The sequence below is a fragment of the Nicotiana attenuata genome, chromosome 7, assembly GCF_001879085.1.
Source record: "Nicotiana attenuata strain UT chromosome 7, NIATTr2, whole genome shotgun sequence".
NCBI classification, from domain to species: domain Eukaryota; kingdom Viridiplantae; phylum Streptophyta; class Magnoliopsida; order Solanales; family Solanaceae; genus Nicotiana; species Nicotiana attenuata.
The window spans coordinates 107,716,506-107,735,536 of record NC_031995.1 but is presented as its reverse complement, the minus strand read 5'-3'; the positions used below and the strand labels follow the sequence as shown (position 1 = coordinate 107,735,536).

Sequence of the window (19,031 nt, the reverse complement as noted above, 5' to 3'; positions counted from 1 at the left end):
AAATAAGCCAAATATGACAGTTGAGCGACCGTGCTAGAACCATGGAACCCGGGAATGCCTAACACCTTCTCCCGGGTTAACAGAATTCCTTACTCGGATTTCTGGATCGCGGACTGTTAAACAGAGTCAATAATTCCTCGATTCGGGATTCAACCGGTGACTTGGGACACCATTAATCTCCCAAGTGGCGACTCTGAATCTCAATAAATAAATCCCGTTTCGATTGTCCTTTAATTGGAAAAACTCCTCTACGCCCTCATGGGTATAGTGAAAAGGAGGTGTGATAACTCTTCCTCACCCAAACAACAATCACAAACAAGGGCAAGGGAAATGAACAAGAACATATAGGAATCCCGGCAAGGGAACAACGATTTAACAATTAAATCCCGGCAAGGGAGAAACAAGTAAATAATTAAATCCCGGCAAGGGAACAACAATTAAATAATTAAATCCCGACAAGGGAACATTTCGATAACTCCTTCTCTATCTTTCACTTGTACTCCATAACTCACTTTACCACTTGATCCAATGCTCCAAAGGGTTCAATCATCTCATATACTTTCACAATTCATAATATAACTCGAGCCAATTCTCCAAAATATTCAAAGGTCTCAATTCCTTCCACAAACTTTTCACAACAACTAGAAATCATCACCAAAGCATGAAGAACACAACGAAATCATGAAAATCACAATATAAGACTCACGGTCATACTTGACACCAACGTATAGATACTCATCACCATGCCTATACGTCGTACTCAACAATTATCACATAGCAAATAGGACTCAACTCCTAATCCCTCAAGCTAAGGTTAGACCAAACACTTACCTCGATGCCTTGAACACAACTCAAGTCTTAATTATAGCTTTACCCCTTGATTCCACCGCCAATTCGCTCGTATCTAATCACAAATTACTTAATTACATCAATAAGTGCTAAATGAATCAACCCCAATGCATGAAAATGAGTTTTCCAAAGTTTTACCCAAAAAGTCAAAAATCGCCCCCGGGCCCACGTGGTCAAAACCCGAGGTTCGAACCAAAACCCGATTACCCATTCCCCCACGAACTCAAATATATAATTTGTTTTGAAATCGGACCTCAAATTGAGGTCCAAATCCCCAATTTTTGAAAAACCTAGGTTCTACCCAAAACACCCAATTTCCCCCATGAAAATCTTTGATTTTAGGTTGAAATCATGTTAAAAGATGTTAATGATTGAAAGAAATGAGTAAAATCTAACTTACAATTGATTTGGAAGAAGACTTGTTCTTGGAAATTCGCCTAAGTGTGTTTGGGTTTGAGAAAATATGAAAAATGGGGTTCAAAATCGTTTAAGTGTAAAATTGCAGGTCTCATATGTGGGAATTGCGAAAAAAATTTGGGAATTGCGAACATGGGAATGGCGAAAAAAGTTCGGGAAATGCGAACAAGCTTGGGAATTGCGAAAAATATTTGGGAAATGCGAACCTGGGAATTGCGAAAAAAAGTTTGGGAAATGCGAACAATCTTGGGAATTGCGAAAAATGTTCGGAAAATGCGAACCTGGGAATTGCGAAGAAAGTTTGGGAAATGCGAACAAGCCTGGTAATTGCGAAAAATATTTGGGAAATGCGAACCTGGGAATTGCGAAGAAAGTTTGGGAAATGCGAACAAGCCTGGTAATTGCGAAAAATATTTGGGAAATGCGAAGTCTGCAGGCCTGCAATTCCTTAAGTCCAAAATTTCACCCCGTGGCCTATCCAAAACTCACCCGAGCCCTCGGGGCTCCAAACCAAATATATACACAACCTCAAAAACATCCTACGGACTTATTCGTGCGATCAAATCGCCAAAATAACATCATTATCAACAAATTAACCCTCAAAATCAAAGCATTTTTCTCAAACTTCATCAAGTATCAAATTTAGCAATTTAAGTCCGAATCACGTCAAACGACGTCCGTTTTTCACCAAATTTTACAGAAACATCTTAAATCATATATAAGACCTGTACCAAAGCCGGAACCAAATACGGGCCCGATACCAACACGTTCTAATCAAATTTCATTAAACAATTTCAGAAAACAATTTCCTTTAAAAGTTCATTTCTCGGGCTCGGGACCTCGGAATTCGATTCCGGGCATACGCCCAAGTCCCATATTTTCCTACGGACCCTCCGGGACCGTCAAATCACGAGTCCGGGTCCGTTTACCCAAAACATTGACCGAAGTCAAATTAACTCATTTTATAGCCAAATTTTACCATTTTCATAGATTTTCATATTTAAGCTTTCCGGCTACGCGTCCGGACTGCGCACGCAAATCGAGGTGACTCTAAACGAGGTTTTCAAGGCCTCGAAAATACAAATTTTAATTTAAAGCAAGTGATAACCTTTTGGGTCATCACAGTCATGTTACTAAATAACCTAATGCATCTATTCAATTTCTTGTTTGGACTTGAAGCTATACTTGGTAAGAGACATTGTTAATGACTATAATTGTCATAACATGTTTTTTTCACTTCTTTATATGTCACCCCTTGTGCTATTAGCATTAACTTATGAGAATTGTCAAAGTGATCTTGTATTTTTTTTTCTTTAATAATAGGAACAAGGTTCTTAAATAGTGACAATAACGAAGGAGAAGCTTGAAGCTAAGGCACTTAATATTTTGCTTTTTGGTTATATGTATATGCGTACAATGACAATGAAGTATTACGTAGTATATATGTAACTGCATTTTTAGTAATGTAAGTGTTTAGTATCTGGTTTAAGAAATTCTTTTGGTGTTTGTAAAATACTATTGGAAGCTCTTAATACTTATATATTAATATTAGGGAATTATATTGCCACAAAAATTTATTATATTTTGGCCATTACATTTGCTGAATTAAATAGGTTTTAGTGGCGACAAATCTCACACAAAGTATTTGTTGCGATATGAAAGTTGCCACTGATGGTTTAATAGCTTTTGTAGCGATTATCCTCGCCACTAAAGTCATTCTCTAGTGGGGAGTTTCAGTTGCTACTAAATATCACTCTCCAGTAGCGATAAGAGTTGCCACTGATGGCAAATCATTTTTTGTGGCGACTGAGTCGCCACTACATATCATTCTCCAGTAGCGTTATTTGAGTTGCCATTAATGGCTAATCCTTTTTGGGCGACTGAGTCGCCACTAAATATCACTCTACAGTAGCGCTATTAGAGTTTCCACTGATGATTAATTATTTGTGACGATTGAGTTGCCACTAAATGTCACTCTTCAGTGGCGACTTAAAAAGAATCTGTTTGGTGGAACTCTTTTTTGTGGCTAGTACGTTCACTTTTTGTAGCGATAAAGTCGTCACCAATTGTGTAGATTTTGTGGCGACCTCATGTTATCGCCACTAGTAACATTCCATTACTTCTGGGTCCACAGAACTGTGAGACAAAAAGGTTGCCTCATTCAACTAGTGTTAGTTGTATGAGACACCAAATAAAATTTTCCTAATCCTATTAATAGCTGCACAAGGACCAAGACAAAAACCCTATTATTAGGTTTAGTTGCTTAAAGATTTCCTATGCTTAGCAAAATGAATAGTATATTTAGCCAAACTTTCAAAATTTGTTTATTTTGAAAACTGTTTTTTAAAAAAAAAATACTTTCGAATAATAGTAGTTTGTATTTGGTTAATAAATTGAAAAAGCTTTTATCAATATTATAGCAACAATTTGTGCTTTGCCAAAAATTCCAAAATGTGCTTATGAGAGAAAGCTACTTTTTAGCTTATGAACAATGACTTGTGCTACTACTTAAAAGTATTTATTTTTTCCTAAAAGCTGGCCAAACAACTCAACCCTCTAAAATAAATAAATATTTTATTTATAAGAAAAAGATCTTTTAGCATCACAAAAGCTTGCCCAAACAACTCAATCTTTTAAAATAAATAAATATTTTATTTATAAGAAAAATATCTTTTAGCATCACAAAAGCTTGGCCAAATCCTTACACTTGTAATGGCAAAAGTTAAGGTGTTGAATGTTGGCATACTTTGACCAAGTTTCCTACGTTGGCATCGGACCAACTTTGCCTACTTTCTTTTTTGAATGAAAGTAATAAATAAAATAAAATATGGAACAAGACCACATCAATACTAGCTAATCTTTAAATCAGTGAGCATTTCACTTCTAGTATATCAAGTTAGAATAAAAAAATGTTATCTCAAACTTCTTTCTTATTTCTAATTTTCTACTATGTTTGGGTAAATAATTTTTTTGAAGTTTTTAACAATTAAATTGATGAGAATATTTCTTTTAACAATTGGTAGAAGAGGCTTCTATTACGAAACACCAGTTTGGATCGTTGTAAAAAAGATATATATATTTCAAACTAGAGTTGACAGTCATTTAATTTCATTAATCTACCACGATCTAAGTAAGTTATCCTAAAATTTATTGCTTTAACGACTTGCAATATTCGGTACGTATAAGAATAATTTTCTTTATCATTATTGGATTTTAAACTTCAATTTCCCAGAATCATAGATGGAGACGATAACAACAAGTTAATTGCATCGCCTTTTATGTAGGAACTTAAGGAGATAGTTTTTTCTATGAGCACCGACTACAGTGCTCCTGGACCATAGAAATTACTATGTACACAAGAATGAGTACTATCATTCTTCATTATGTTTTGGAGGTTATGGTTTATGTCCTCCTTCGTGCACTTACCATTTTTGATTATCTAAAGGTTGGGGTATAACCTAAACTTCCCACCATCATGGTGGACTTTGGTGGAAAAAAATAATCCTAGTATACATAGATAAGGTTGTTTTGTTGTTTTTACGCAGTATAAGTTAATAGTAAAGACCATAGAAATTATTATTCTCAAAAGCTAACAAGTAACTAAAAATACTCTCGAAAAGGCATCTTCATTTAAAAAAATAAAAATAAATAAAAACCTATAAAGTAATGACTATAAGAGCGCCAATACCGACTACGAAAAATAAAACACATAATAGGCATAAACTCATCTACAAACCTTATTATAGCATTATAGACATTGACATCTCGCAAAACTTGGACATTTCAATAGAGTTGGTTGATTGGAAGTGTCACAACATAAATAATTAGCACTAATATCAAACATTTACATTGAATCTCCATAATTTTTATTATGAAAGTCATAATTCCAACTTCATCCCATAACTAATATTCACAGTCCAAACTTTAAAAGAGAAAGAAAAAGAAATCAACAAATTAAGATTATTCAATAATGTGATATAATAATAGGTGTAGTGGAGTACTTTGAATGGTATTACCAATGGTTATGCTGAAATAGTAAGGGGTCGTTTGCTTTGAATACAAGTTATATTGGAATTAGTTATGTTAAGTTATATTGATATTATTTTTTTTTGACTATTTGATATGTTATATTAATCTCAAAATTATTAAATTACTGCTTTATCATGGGATAACTTATCCTAGGATCACTATTCCACCATCTGCAAGTATAAGTTATTTCTGTACTATATTTAATTCTAGGATAACTTATCCCGGGATTACCATTCCACCCCTCTGGCATCTATAAGTTATCCCGATACTATTTTTATTCCTGAGATAACTCATTCCGGAATTAGTAACGAAACAAAGGATAAAGCGATACTAAATTTTATCCCCAAATTATTTTTACTTATCCATCATACCAAACGATTCCTTTTTATAATCGTTGTATTACCAACGATTTTAAGTTCGAGCTACAAAAATAAAATCGTCTTTAATAAGAAAGTAATTTACCTTCAAATAAGAATTTCGATCCAAATTTAAATTTATTCAGACTCCACAATAAATAGCTAATTAGGAAATAGATAGAAGTACTTTACTTTGAATTGTGACCTTGACCGTTACAATGTGGAACATGGGTAGAAATTCAGTTTATTCAGCCATCTTTCTTGTACCCCTAAAAGAAACGTAAACTATATGCAGTTAAAAACAAAGCAAAATCCATTTTAGTCTTCTCTTCTTTGTCTTTTCATTAGAAAAAACTTTAGTTATATTCTTTTTTTTTTCTCTGAATATAACAGATATATAATCTGTGGAGCGCATTCTCTTGTAGTCAATTCTCTGAATTCCTCAATCTCCTTCGCATTTCTAAACTAGACCTTCAACCCCAGGTAAATTCTCTAATAAACCCTTCAAAATTCATATTTAATTATTGATCTAAATCTAGGTTTCATGTTTAATTATTGAAAATGATTTATAGGTATTTGTTCAAATTTGTGTAGATGGAGATCGACAAAGCAATTAGAGAATGTGATGACGGAAGATTGAAGACTAAGTATAATAACGCCATTTACGTTATTAGAAGAGCACTGGCTCTTTACTCGTGAGTTCCCAAAATCTTTTTATGGATTCAACTTTATTGATCTGCTCTTAGTTTGTGCAATTTTAAAGAATTAATTGAATTATTTGCAACTGGATGGGAGTGTTAACATATAGAGTAATACTTCATTTTCAAGTTCATAGCATTGGGATATCAGAGCAAATTATTCTCTTGTTACCTTATATTATGCTGGCTGAGCAATAAATGCACAAAATTTCAATTTTTGTTTGGAGTTGTTGAATTATTAGTAAGTTGTGCTTCCACTTTGTTTTTTTCTCAATTAACTTATAATTGTGATCATTGTGCTCATCTCGGCTATTCCACTAGGTACGTGACTAGAAGCTCGAGTAGAGGTTCGGCCGAATCCAGTAGCTTTTGTTCAAATAGTGTATTTGTGTTAAGAAATTCATTGAATGTATACAAAATATGTAAGATTGGAACCCAATTATTAGCAATTGAAGTCGTTCTAAAATCCAGAACCCATAAAATTGAAATCCTAGCTCCGCCTCTGCATCCTTTTACCAATATAGTAGGAGTAACTTTACCTAGGCAGATGAGAAGAAATCAACCACAAGTCTACATGCATAAGCTATAATCCCTTTATCCTTGTTGTGTTGATCTAGCTGGAATTTCTTGGATATTAAGGGAAGATAATTTGGATGAGTTATTATATCTAGATTCAGTAGAGAACTTGTGAAACTAATTCCTTGATTGAAAAAAGTATAAAAGTGTCACATAAAATTCAATAATGATTGGAATAATACTATTTATGTTAATTGGACTTTTGGAAAATGGTATAGTTTGTCTTTCAGAGAAAGAGATCCTTTTTTTCCTCCAAAAAATAGGCTAAAGACAGTGGGTAAATAAAACAGGATGGAATGACTTGCATCTTAGGAACATGATTTGATCTGAGAGCTATCACTATTACTCTTCCATCTTAAGACGAAGTTGGCTAAGCATTTCTCAGCTTTCCTTGTTTTGATATTGCTTATGTCCCCCACTGAACAGCGTACAAGAGGTTGCATTAAGCTTTAATGGAGGGAAAGATTCTACTGTAAGTTCTTTATGCGTTTCTTGGTGTTGAGGTCTAAATAGTTGTATTTTCATAAATTTTTGACCACATATAAATTTTTGTGATTCAGGTTTTGCTTCACCTGCTGAGGGCAGGCTGTTTTCTGCATGAAGCTGAGGAAAATAATTCAGGAGGAGATGCAGCTGATGGCGGAAAGACATTCCCGATACGAACAATATATTTCGAGAGCCCATCTGCTTTCCCTGAAATCAACTCATTTACCTACGAAGCTGCCGCAACGTATGTGAGAAATGATAGTTTACCTCGACTTCTTTTGCCAACCAAAATTCCATATAAAGGAGCTGGTACAGTGGTGCCGCTGTAGATGATGTCATTTCCCTTATTAATCATTTGGCTTGATCACTCTTCTCTTGCAGTTACAACATACAAGTGGATATTATTAGACTTGATTTTAAATCAGGTCTGGAGGCTCTGCTAAAGGCGAATCCTATTCGAGCTATTTTTCTTGGTGTCCGAATCGGAGATCCTACTGCAGTAAATATTTAGTTAACTAATCCAACTAGTCAATGGTCTTCTAAATCTAAACCAGTGTGATCTGCGGCTGACCACTGCTTATGGAACCTACTTTTCAGGTAGGTCAAGAGCAATTCTCACCTAGCTCACCTGGATGGCCACCTTTCATGAGGGTGAACCCAATTTTGGACTGGTCATACAGGTTTGGCTACACCTTATATGCAACTCATACACATGTAATATAAGTTAGTAAAACTGATGGGTGCAAATAAGAGGAAATGAAAAGAAAATCTAGCGGTTCTCAATCTTATTCTATTAGACTTTAAAATATGAATCCAAGTAGGATATTAATTTTCCTCACAGTTGTAATTTCTTGACCTTTTATATGTCTGTTCCAGCAGTACTGCTCCTGTTCCGGTGGTCGTTCCAGCGGCGACATGTCTATTTTCGATGAATTTTGCAACAACGTCACCCTTGTTCTGGTGATCATTCTGGCAGCACCACCCTGTTATGATTATCATTCTGGTGGCACTGCTTTTTTTTTCTTCTTTTCTTTTTTCCCACTAGCATTTCAGCATTTTTCTTGAACCCAATCCCCCAAACCTCCAACCTACCTATGGAGGTAGAGGGTCTCTTCACTAGGCTATTTCTTTTGTGTCTGAGAATCTTAACCATTCTTTCATTCACTATTTCTCCATTTTCTGATCATTTCTCTTGTAATTCTCCAGCAAGAATTACAAGAGAAACTCTTGTAATAGGTTGAGAGAGCATGTTAGAAAAGCAAACTCAACTAGGTTTCCTCACCTTGAGTTTGAGACAGCGTGTTAGAATATTAAGTTGTAGTGTTGGAATGTTAGAAGTGTTAATTTCATTAGTTAAATATTGTCCCACATTTGAACAAAAATTGTGTGTTATGATTTATGGGCGGCACCTATAAATAAGTGTCTCTTCTCTTGTTCTCTCAGTTGTTGGTCATGGCAAGTGCTGAATGTGTAATTTTCCATGGTATTTAATTGATTCAATATGGCAATGCAGGATTGAGTGTTTTTTACTATCATTTTGAAGCATTTAATGGGATCATTATGTATGCGCTTCTTACCTGGCACCAAGAATTAACGTTCAGAAGTATGACCTTTGGAACAAACAATCCAAAAAAGTTTAACCTTTGGAACAACCTAAAGGTCTAGAATCCAATGTAATCCAGCTAAGATAGAGATGACCAAACTCTTAGTCAATATCTCATTTCTAAACAAACTATTAGTCATGACTCATGCGATTGACATTTTCTTTCACTACTCTCCCTTGTTGAATTGGCTGCATCACTGATTTTACCTTGTTCAGGGTTTTGCATGCCCTTTTCAATGGAGGATGTTTTTGGAAAATTTTCTTTGATTTATCTGCAAATGATTTTGTGTAATTTTGATGACCTTGGTGATCCACTTTACTGTTTGTTTCTCATATTGGATGAATTAAAATATCTAACCTGCAAAGTTTGATGCGACAGAGATGTATGGGCGTTCCTATTGGTATCCAAGGTTCAGTACTGCAGTCTTTATGATCAGGGGTAATTTTCTGTTGTGTTACTTCAAAATTTATTAGATTCATCATCCTGCAATTACACGAAAAATATGAAATTTTAATCTTTCTCTTTCAATTTTTGAGATTTATACTAGTATCTCTTATATTGCTGATCTGATTTGTGCTACTTATTACTCATGAATTGTACTTTGGAACTTCAACTTCCAAAGGTATACTCATTGATTTGACCATCTATTGTTTACTGCTCTTGTAGGTATACCTCAATCGGGAGCATTCATGACACTGTTCGTAATGCACTTTTGTGCATCAGGAACTCCGACAATAGTGAAGAGAAGTTTAAACCTGCCTATTTACTTGCTGATGGAAGGTTGGAAAGAGCTGGAAGGGTAAAGAAGAACTCCTCTCTGGTGTGTGGGAAATTATCTTCTATTAGCAATGGAGTGAAAATGGAGAATTTGAATTCCGGCAGCATGCTTACTGCCTCGATTATTACTGTGGGGGATGAAATTTTGTAAGTTATTGTTGCTTGACATTTGTATTTGATGATCCTTGTACCATGTTGACATGCTCTTCTTAGTGGCTTCTTCTCATTATATGTAATTTTTGTTGGATTTCTGCCATATCTGTATCACTTATATTGTCCTTTAGTGTTTGTTCTTTTGAATTTTCAACTGATATGTTAGGACTTCATATTCTACTTTTTGGTTCTTCTATGATCGGCTGTTGTTGAACCTGAGAGTATTTGTTAAAAGTTATAAATTGTTGAACCTAAATGTACTTTAGTTGTTCTTGAAACACACAATCTCTTGGGTAACTAGATTTCCTGCAATTTATCAAATTTCTGCGATCACATAGTTTCTCCCTAGCCCAGCTATCTCAGCTGATTTTTGGAAACAAGTTATCCTCTACTTCAATGGAAATTTCCCTTTAATTGAACTCCTTGAGTCTATAATGCAGAAGGAATGCAACAATCTGATTTTGAAGTGTAAACGACATTGGCATTTTATATTAGAAGATTTCATTTGATTTTTCTATTCTTTATCTGGTTAAATGGATACAAATATTTTTTCATAGGCATTTAGTCAAACGACAGTGACTTGATGAGAGGCAGAGCATGGTCTTGGATTCTAGTTGATATGTCACATCAACACATTTTGACTTACTCTTTTGGTACCGGATGGGCATAAGGAGACACCGTCAATTTTCTGTGCATTGGTCAAATTAGACATTTACATTTTTCGTTTGATTGGTAAACTATATCAACTGAAAAAGTTTACTACGCGGTTACGTGTAATGCTGAATATAGTCCATCTTTTCAGTTTGCTCTACATTAAACTCAGCCATTTGAGGCAGAGAGCTAACAGGCTAGGGACAAGTGAATATATATTCGTTCTGAACCTAAAATCTAATTTTCCATGCTCTCTACATCTGCTTGCTTATCAGATATTTTTCTCTTGGTTCCATAGCTCAGGTTTGGCACTGTAGAGGACAAATTGGGGTCTATGCTGTGTAAAAAGCTCCATTCTATTGGTTGGGCAGTATCCCGAGTTGCTGTCACTCGAAATGATGTAAGTAATATGTTATTGGGAGCTTTTGCAATTGCTTGAACTGTGCGCGCAGTCAGAAGAAAGATGTCAAAGGTAGAAATAAAATCCTCTCTAATAAGCTTCGGGAAAAAATGGATAGCTTAACCTGAATATCTCCCTAGTAATTGGAAAAGATTCATTACCGTTCCAAGCCAATTATTAGCTAGAACAGTCAATTGTAATTGCTCTCCTAAGCACGCCAGCCTTTTCCTTTATTTGCCACCTTGATGGGTGAGAAACCTTAAACCTTTTTAATTTGAAATTTATTCTAATCTCCATTTGTAATCTTGTCCTTCTCAATTTCAGATAGATTCTGTAGCCGAGGAAGTAGAGAGACGGAAGTCCACAGATGATATGGTAAGAAGCATTTGTTGTATGGATTATATCGTAGACCAGTCTGCATCAGTTTTATATGTCTGTACTTGTCTGTGAGGAAATACTATCAGCTCTGAGCATAGTTTTTTAAAATTGTTATCTTCCAACAGGTACTTATATTTGGTGGGATAGGCCCATTGCATTCAGATGTTACTGTAGCAGGAGTAGCAAAAGCCTTTGGTGTTCGCATGGTACATTACATCAATCCTTCTGCGTGCTTTTAATCCATGACTTAGCCTGAGCAATAGCTTCTGAATGATTTAACTTTGTAGCATGGAAAATTTTAAATGATTTTCAAGTCTGGCTGATGTGGCATATGTCGCAAACTTGATGTGCCATGTGTCATACGCTGTTGGCTGCTTTCAAAAAGTAATGTCCCTCATTGGTGTCTGTTGTGTTCTCTGTGAGAGAACACATCTGAAGGTGTAATTCTTTGCTTTTATTTTCTTTTCTACTGGGATGGACGGTTTAGTCAAGTTAATAGTTTAAATGAAGGTACAGGTCTTAGAGAAGGATGATCAAACATCTAATTTTAAATTACCATGGTACAGTCACCTAGATACTTTATTGGTAAAATGTATTTGATGCATAGATGTCTATGTTTATGTGTTTATAAATGCTAATATGGTTTTTACATATAGGTTTAGATATGTTAATACAACTATAATGCTTTAAATAATTAATACTTCACTATTACTTTAGTTTTACAATCCTTGTGTCATTCTGCATGTTCAAAAGATACAACAGTTTTGCCAGAGTCCGTGATATTTATGAAACACTCTTTCAAAAATGTTATTTGATATTTTGCTTTACATTGATATATCAGTGTCTCAAATCTTTCCATTACTTTCTTTTTCAGGCTCCTGATGAAGAATTTGAAGAACATCTGAGGCACCTTATTGGTGAAAAATGCTCCGGTGACAAGAACGAGGTCAGAGCTTTTCTTTATTGCAATATTGTGGGCAAGAATGGCACAGTGTTGTTACTATCGTACCTGTGCTTTTTGAGTTTGGTGCTTCAGTTACCTTCTATTGCACTGGTATTAAGAAATCTCTCATTCCATTCTGTGAGGAGTCGATTGAAAGTTTAAATGAAAAAGCTCCTTGATAGGCTAGGAATCCGGTTTACATGAACAAAATTGTAATTTTTTCTTTAAACCTTGGAATTCATTTCTGCATCTTGATTGGTAAATTAGCTGAATAATATTAAGGCTTTTTCAATATAGTTCTCATATACGAAATATAAGACATCCAAAGCAAGTAATAACCTGAATGGTAAGGAAAAGCTTGGAGATATTACTTTTCTACAGGATGAATCAGCCTTTTCAGATGCATTTCCATTTATGATTACATGCACTAGAAAGATCCTGACCCCAAAGTTTCAAGTCCTGATACTTTTCTTCAACGCGGTTCTGGAATTCTTGTCATTCCAGAGATTGTTCCACTAAACTGATTTTGAAATTTTTGTACCATCTTGTGTGCCCATCAACTAACTCACTCTGAAAGAGAGAAATTAAATGAGTGGAAGGAAGAACATACTTATTTATCACTTTCAGGAAAAACATCCTTATTTATAAAGGTAACTCTTGTTTCTTTTCCTATTCCAGATGGCGCTGTTGCCCGAGGGTATTACAGAATTGTTGCATCATGAACAGCTGCCTGTGCCTTTGGTATGTTGGCCATTATCTGAACTATGATGGTTATTTTAAGTTCTTTCTGTAGTTTTGACGTTTTATTTATTTTAGAGTGTAAAATGATATCCAACTTCATTCTCAACCATTATATATTTTGCTAAGTTTTTGTTTTTATATTGTGTCAAAACAATCTTCAATCGCACTTAGAGAGGACGTTTAGACTTAGGTACATTTTCTAATTATTGTTTTCAACTCAAGGTTTGTTTAATTTGCTGAGTTTTTGTTTGTATGTTGTCTTAAAAATCTTTTCGCACACCTTGAGGATTGTTTAGGCTTAAGTAAAAATATCGTTTATATTTATTTATGGAAATAGCTTTAATGAAACTCACATGCAGCTTACTGCCCTGAAAACTGTCTATTTTTAAGTAAGAAGCTATCAGCCCCTAGAATGGTCTATCTTTCTAAACAGTGTTGCTCTGATCCTTCAAAATCCTTTCCGCATCCTTGATCATCCGACACAATTTGGGTGTGGGTGTGGGATCTGCACCAGATTTGGTCAAAATCTAACTTGGGTGCTGTACCTATACCTATGGCCAAGAAGTTTAGGTTGATTGGATATTTGGTTTGATTTTGGTTTATGTCATATGTATATTCACATAAGTACTAGAACAATTTGCTATTTTACAAGATACCGTATGAATAAAATATTAAGCGTTTACCAAGGGTTTAGCTTTTACCACAGTACTTTTGCTCTGGCTATTAAAGACAGTTATTTCGACCACAAATACTTTTTGCTTTCTAGTTATTAACAAAGCTCAAGAAGCATAAATAGATAATGATAGATTCGAACCAAAATTCTAACAAACTAATTTCCTTATTCCGTTCAAACTATTATATACTCCTTTCCCAATTTATGTGATGCACTTTCCTTTTTAGCCTGTCCTAAAAAAAGAATGATACCTTTCTATATTTAGGAACAATTTAACTTTTAACTTTTCATTTTACCCTTAATAAATGATTTACAGCCACACAAATATCTATATTAGATTACAATATGTATTTATAGCAATTTATAACTATGCAATAGACACTTCCCATTCAACTTAATTGATAGGAATGGATTTAAATTGCCTTGTAAATCGAAAATAAGTTACTTTTCAACAATCTTAAATAACTAATTGGCATATATATTATTAGTTGTATCCTAGCATCAGTATATATCCGCACTCGAATCCATACCCCAAATCCCAAAATTCATGTGATGACGAATCCGACCTCTAGATCCTCACTCAGGTATTTGATACCTGACCCATATCCGACCAACATAGTTTTCCAACCATAAGTAGCTTGTTCTATATCTGCCGATCGCTTTTATTTCCATTTTGTTCTGGTCATTACATGCATGTTATGTCTCTATCAGATGTCTACCTAGTGTCCAAGTGGATGGTCCAATGGAAAATTTTGCTTTATTTGTACATTTTTGTACATTGTCATCTGCTAAATTGATTAGCCAAGCTCTATTGTCAAAATTGGAAATTCAGTTAGTTAGGCCTTTTCTTTGATGCCACTTAATAAATAGCACGCTAGGATTAATTTCTCAAGTTCCATGTACTTTAATTTTTAGAATTTGGAAATCAAATAAAACATTCTTTTCATCAAGTGGTAAAACACCTTAAAAGAATGGCATAGGGCGCAAAAGGCAAGTGACAACCTCATAATTTTTTTAAGCGAGTGGAAGGCGGTTTTAGTAGATTTGTTTTTCATGCAGCGAATCAATTCTCATTCATACTGATTTGAGAGTATCCAACAAAAAAGATCCAAACGGCTGAATGTATCTAGCTATAAGTCAGGACCTTTTTTGTTCTTGTAGAAAATGCTTTTTTGTTTCTATAAAAAGAAGATCAGTTTTATAGAAGAGCTGTCCATTTGGGTTATCACTTTAGAGGTGAAATTTTCGAGGTCTTCTTTTGACAAGTCGAAACATCTTTTTAGATGCATGTAGCAACTAGTAGACTTTTGCCCTCAATACCAAAGAGCCATATTTGAAGACTGAAGCTGAGGAACCAGCCAAATATATAAAATGCATTTTCTTATAGTATGATTGATATAGTTCTTTTTGTCGTTACTCATCTTGTCTTGATAAAAAAATACTAGTTTTGTTGCCTATAAAAAAAAAATTACACTTATCCAACAAAGATGTTCTTAAATCTGAAACTATCACATCTGAATAGGCACACATTTATGACTCTTCAACTTTCCCCTTTTCTGTTTTTCTGTTAGCAGGAGGGGACGTGGAACTTATTTACCTACGACTTACAAGCGTAGTTTTGATTGTGCCCCTGCAGTCATTATCTAAAATATGAATCTTCTATAGATTCTTCCCCTTGCTGCCGAAGTTTGGCCAGCAATGTTTTTAATCTGACTCTATTATATCCAAATAGGCTCACATCTAAAACTCATCATCTTTCCTATTTTTTGTTTTCTCTGGTATTTGTCCGTCGTCTTTAGAGATGTGCATGTTTGTGTTCAAATAAGTGTGAGGTTTAGAGATCCTCTGGTTTTATAGAAAAACTAATTCATCTTAAAATATTGCATATAATAGAGTGAAAAGGGCTAAATAGAGCCAAATGGATATGATGATTCATTTAACCAAGGGTGCAAATAGAGCCGAATGGATATGGGTGATTCATATAGTTGACCCCAACTTATGTAGGGATTGAGGCATGATGGTTGCTATTGTTGCAAGTTTTCGTTCTAGATATTTCTAGTGGTAGTGTTTGATTGAATGCCCTAAGTTGCTTATTGGCCTTTGAAGTTTTTATTTTTATTTTTTAAAAGATGGATTTTATTAAAGAAAAAGAAAAGAGGAGACTCTTGATGATTTAAGAAATTGGATCACTAATTGTGAAAGTTAAATAGATTTTCTTATATAGCACTAACAATTTGCAAAGCTGTCAATATGGTTAACAAATATGGAAAAAGCTAACCGTTGACAGTGAAGCTACCTTGTCTTTGCCTCGATTTCCCTCTTTAATTTCATTCTTTTAATTACACGGGGCTGTTTTATGTTCATATTCCTGCTGACACTCTTACCTATTTGTTTAGGATACGTATGAAGTAAAAAGTTTTTTAGCATGTGCATTTTGTCTTTTGTAGATCAAGTGCCATAATGTGATTATTCTCACTGCGACAAATGTTGTAGAGCTGGATCGGCAATGGGATTGTCTGATCGAATTGGCAAAATCTAATGGCATCCTGGTATTGATGGATCCATTTGTATCAAAATGCTTTGCAACAATTCTTTCTGATGTGAGTGCTACGTAACTCTTTCTTAGATTCTTTTATGCCCCTTTTTATAGTTTCCTTGTTGATGTGTGTAACATCAAGAAGTCATTTCCTTTTATATCATTAGTATTTTCGAACCCTTGCTCCCCATGTGCTAGTAAGTGGCCTTTCCAAGTTTCATTTCTTCCAAACTGTTTCTTGTTAGGACAAAAGACTCGCTTTCGCCTTTCTTATGGGAACTCTTCTCCCTGATTTGGCTAACTATTGTCTTTTATGTTTTCCTTGGAACCATAGTCACCTTAATCGTACTATAACTGAAAAATGCATATGCTCAAATAACTTTCACTTTATCTATGTGCTGCTAGCGTTCTTAGTACGATTAAGTTGATGTAATGGAACCTGCTCTGTATTGCAGCTATCATGCAATCATCGTTACAGATACTTGAGATAACAATATATCTATTCGTTCATCAATGGAGTATCATTTATAGTATTTTACACACTGGATAACCTTCAGTTGGGTGCAATTCATTTACTGTTAGTTTCAGTTATCACATAATGTTAGAAATGTATATCTAATACTTCCTATTTTGTCCTATTCCATTGACCATTATGTGTCACTCTGTGTTGCAGGTTGAAGTTGCTCAACCTTTGTCAAAGCTTTGCGCTCAGTTCCCTGATCTCTACATAGGTAAATCATTTTTTCTTCCCCACAGTCCATCCAATATTTTTCCTCCTTCCTGTCTCTAACCTGTTCTCTTGGATATGAAGGAGGCTATCGCAGATCAAGAGAAGGCCCTCTCGTAATTACATTTGAAGGAAAGGTAAAGACCTCTTGCTGAAGATGCCACATTGGTTTTGAAGCATTTTCCTTTTTCATTTAGTTGAATTGGTTTATTGTGTTGCTGTAGGATCTATCAAGAATAGAAGCTGCTTCTCAGTCATTGTGCCAGAAATTTCACGCCGGTGCATTCTCTGAAATTGATTGACACATGCATTTTTCCAGACTGTTTCCAATCATCATCCTTTTGGCTTGCATATCCAAGTTACATTGCTTAAAATGGCCTCTAAATTTTGGACTTACAAATCCCAAAAAGGAGATTACAGGTTTAGTGACTTCTCCGGAACAATGAAGTAGAAGGATGGGTTCACCAGAAAAAGAAAAAAAGAAAAAATAATCAAGAGAAAATAATCGGCTCGAAAAGGAAAGAGAAAGGAGTAGTTTTATTTTCAGCTTTGACTGCAACTCTAATGCCAATATTTACTATTTCATACAGTCTAAGACACAATTTACTTAAAGCTTATTGAAATTCTGGGATCTAACAGTCTTTCTTTGACTCAGTATCTCTCTCAGTCTATCCTAGTAGTTTATCTTCTGTAATTTACTTGGTTACGTTATGCTATTATCTGTCACTTTCTTAGCTCCTTGTAAAGCACATCATTGGTATTACAGCTCCGTTTGCTACTTATATTTTACTTCTGTTCGATTTGGCCAAATTTTGCCTAACAAAACTTGTTCCAATTACACATTTACAAACACAAATCCAGTGTAGTCCCACTAGTTTGTATTAACTAATATTTTCTATGAGAAAAGTAATAATTTAAAGAATAATCCAATTGGCTTCAGTAACTCACACTACGTGTAATAAAGTTTTGACAGCTTTTGGTGGCGAACATTGTTGTCGCCACAAAAGGTCGTGCTTTGGGTAGCCTTTCGGAATAGCGACGTACATTCAGTGACGACCATATTGCCACTACAAGTGGTTCTTTATATCGCCTTTAGGATTAGCGACCTACAGTCAGTAGCGCCGAAGTCGTCCTAAAAGTGAGGCTTTAAGTCGCCTTTGGTGTTGGCGACCTACCCTCAGTGACGATAAAGTCGCCACTAAACGCAAGGCTTTTAGTCGCCTTCTACTTTCATGGACGACAGGTGGTTCTTTGTATTAGCGACGTACCTTCTGTGTTGCCATTAGTCTAGCGACCTACATTCAGGGACGACTTTGTCGCACCTAAAAGTTGTTCGTTATGTCGCCATTAGTATTGGCTTCTGCCACTAAAAGTGGCCTTTTGTAGTGGCAGCCTACGTTCAGTGTCGACTATATATGATACAATTGCTATTTAGGACTTGGACAATTTTTTTTCTTGATTACGAATTTCTGAAATATCTTTCCGAATATCTTTCACTTTGAAATTTTTTGTTTTTATGTATATAACTTTTTGTTTTTCTTTTCTATCCCCCATTTACAGTTACTTCCAATTCCAATTAATTCTAGTTAATGCATCCATAAGAACCCGACAATTTCCCGTATGGAGCCACCATCGTTTCGTTCGGCGTGTACTCTTGGGTCACCACTCCTCCGAGTACGACAAAGTGAAAGGAGGCAAGTCTCACCTCCCCCTACTTTACCAATCACAGCCGTCTGGTCTATTTCATTCTATTCTCGAAAGTGTGTAGACAGAAGGCCTTTCTTTTGGACTGTCTTGATTTTAGGCCTCCACGGCTGTCCGGGGTTCTGAGTTCTCTATTCTCAGGAAGATGCAACTTTTCCACGTGTGCGCAAGCTTGTGAATAGTTTCTGCAGTCATTCTATGTAATTTATTAAACAAATTTATGCTTGTAGTTAGGGGGGGGGGGGAGGGGAGGGGGAGGGAGAGGGGAGTAAAAGTTAGAAGTTGTATGCTTGTAGTTAGGGGGTGGGGGGGGGTAGGGGTAGGGGTAGGGGA

The 19,031-nt window shown here is 35.2% G+C and overlaps 1 protein-coding gene across 2 annotated transcripts; it reads left to right on the top strand.

The window, feature by feature from the left end:
- LOC109229655 (FAD synthase-like) lies at window positions 5,958–17,791 on the top strand. Of its 2 annotated transcripts, none has more exons than XM_019395180.1 (17): window positions 5,958–6,134; window positions 6,224–6,346; window positions 7,352–7,397; window positions 7,486–7,655; window positions 7,793–7,910; window positions 8,009–8,091; window positions 9,394–9,453; window positions 9,682–9,939; window positions 10,900–10,996; window positions 11,321–11,371; window positions 11,500–11,580; window positions 12,249–12,320; window positions 12,996–13,058; window positions 16,179–16,331; window positions 16,941–16,998; window positions 17,079–17,131; window positions 17,219–17,791. In XM_019395180.1, the coding sequence occupies exons 2-17, from the start codon at window positions 6,246–6,248 to the stop codon at window positions 17,294–17,296; spliced, it is 1,542 nt and encodes a 513-aa protein (XP_019250725.1). In that variant the 5' UTR covers window positions 5,958–6,134; window positions 6,224–6,245; the 3' UTR covers window positions 17,297–17,791. The 2 variants fall into 2 exon arrangements, with proteins under 2 accessions (XP_019250725.1, XP_019250724.1); XM_019395179.1 differs by having other exon boundaries at window positions 5,959–6,134; window positions 6,246–6,346.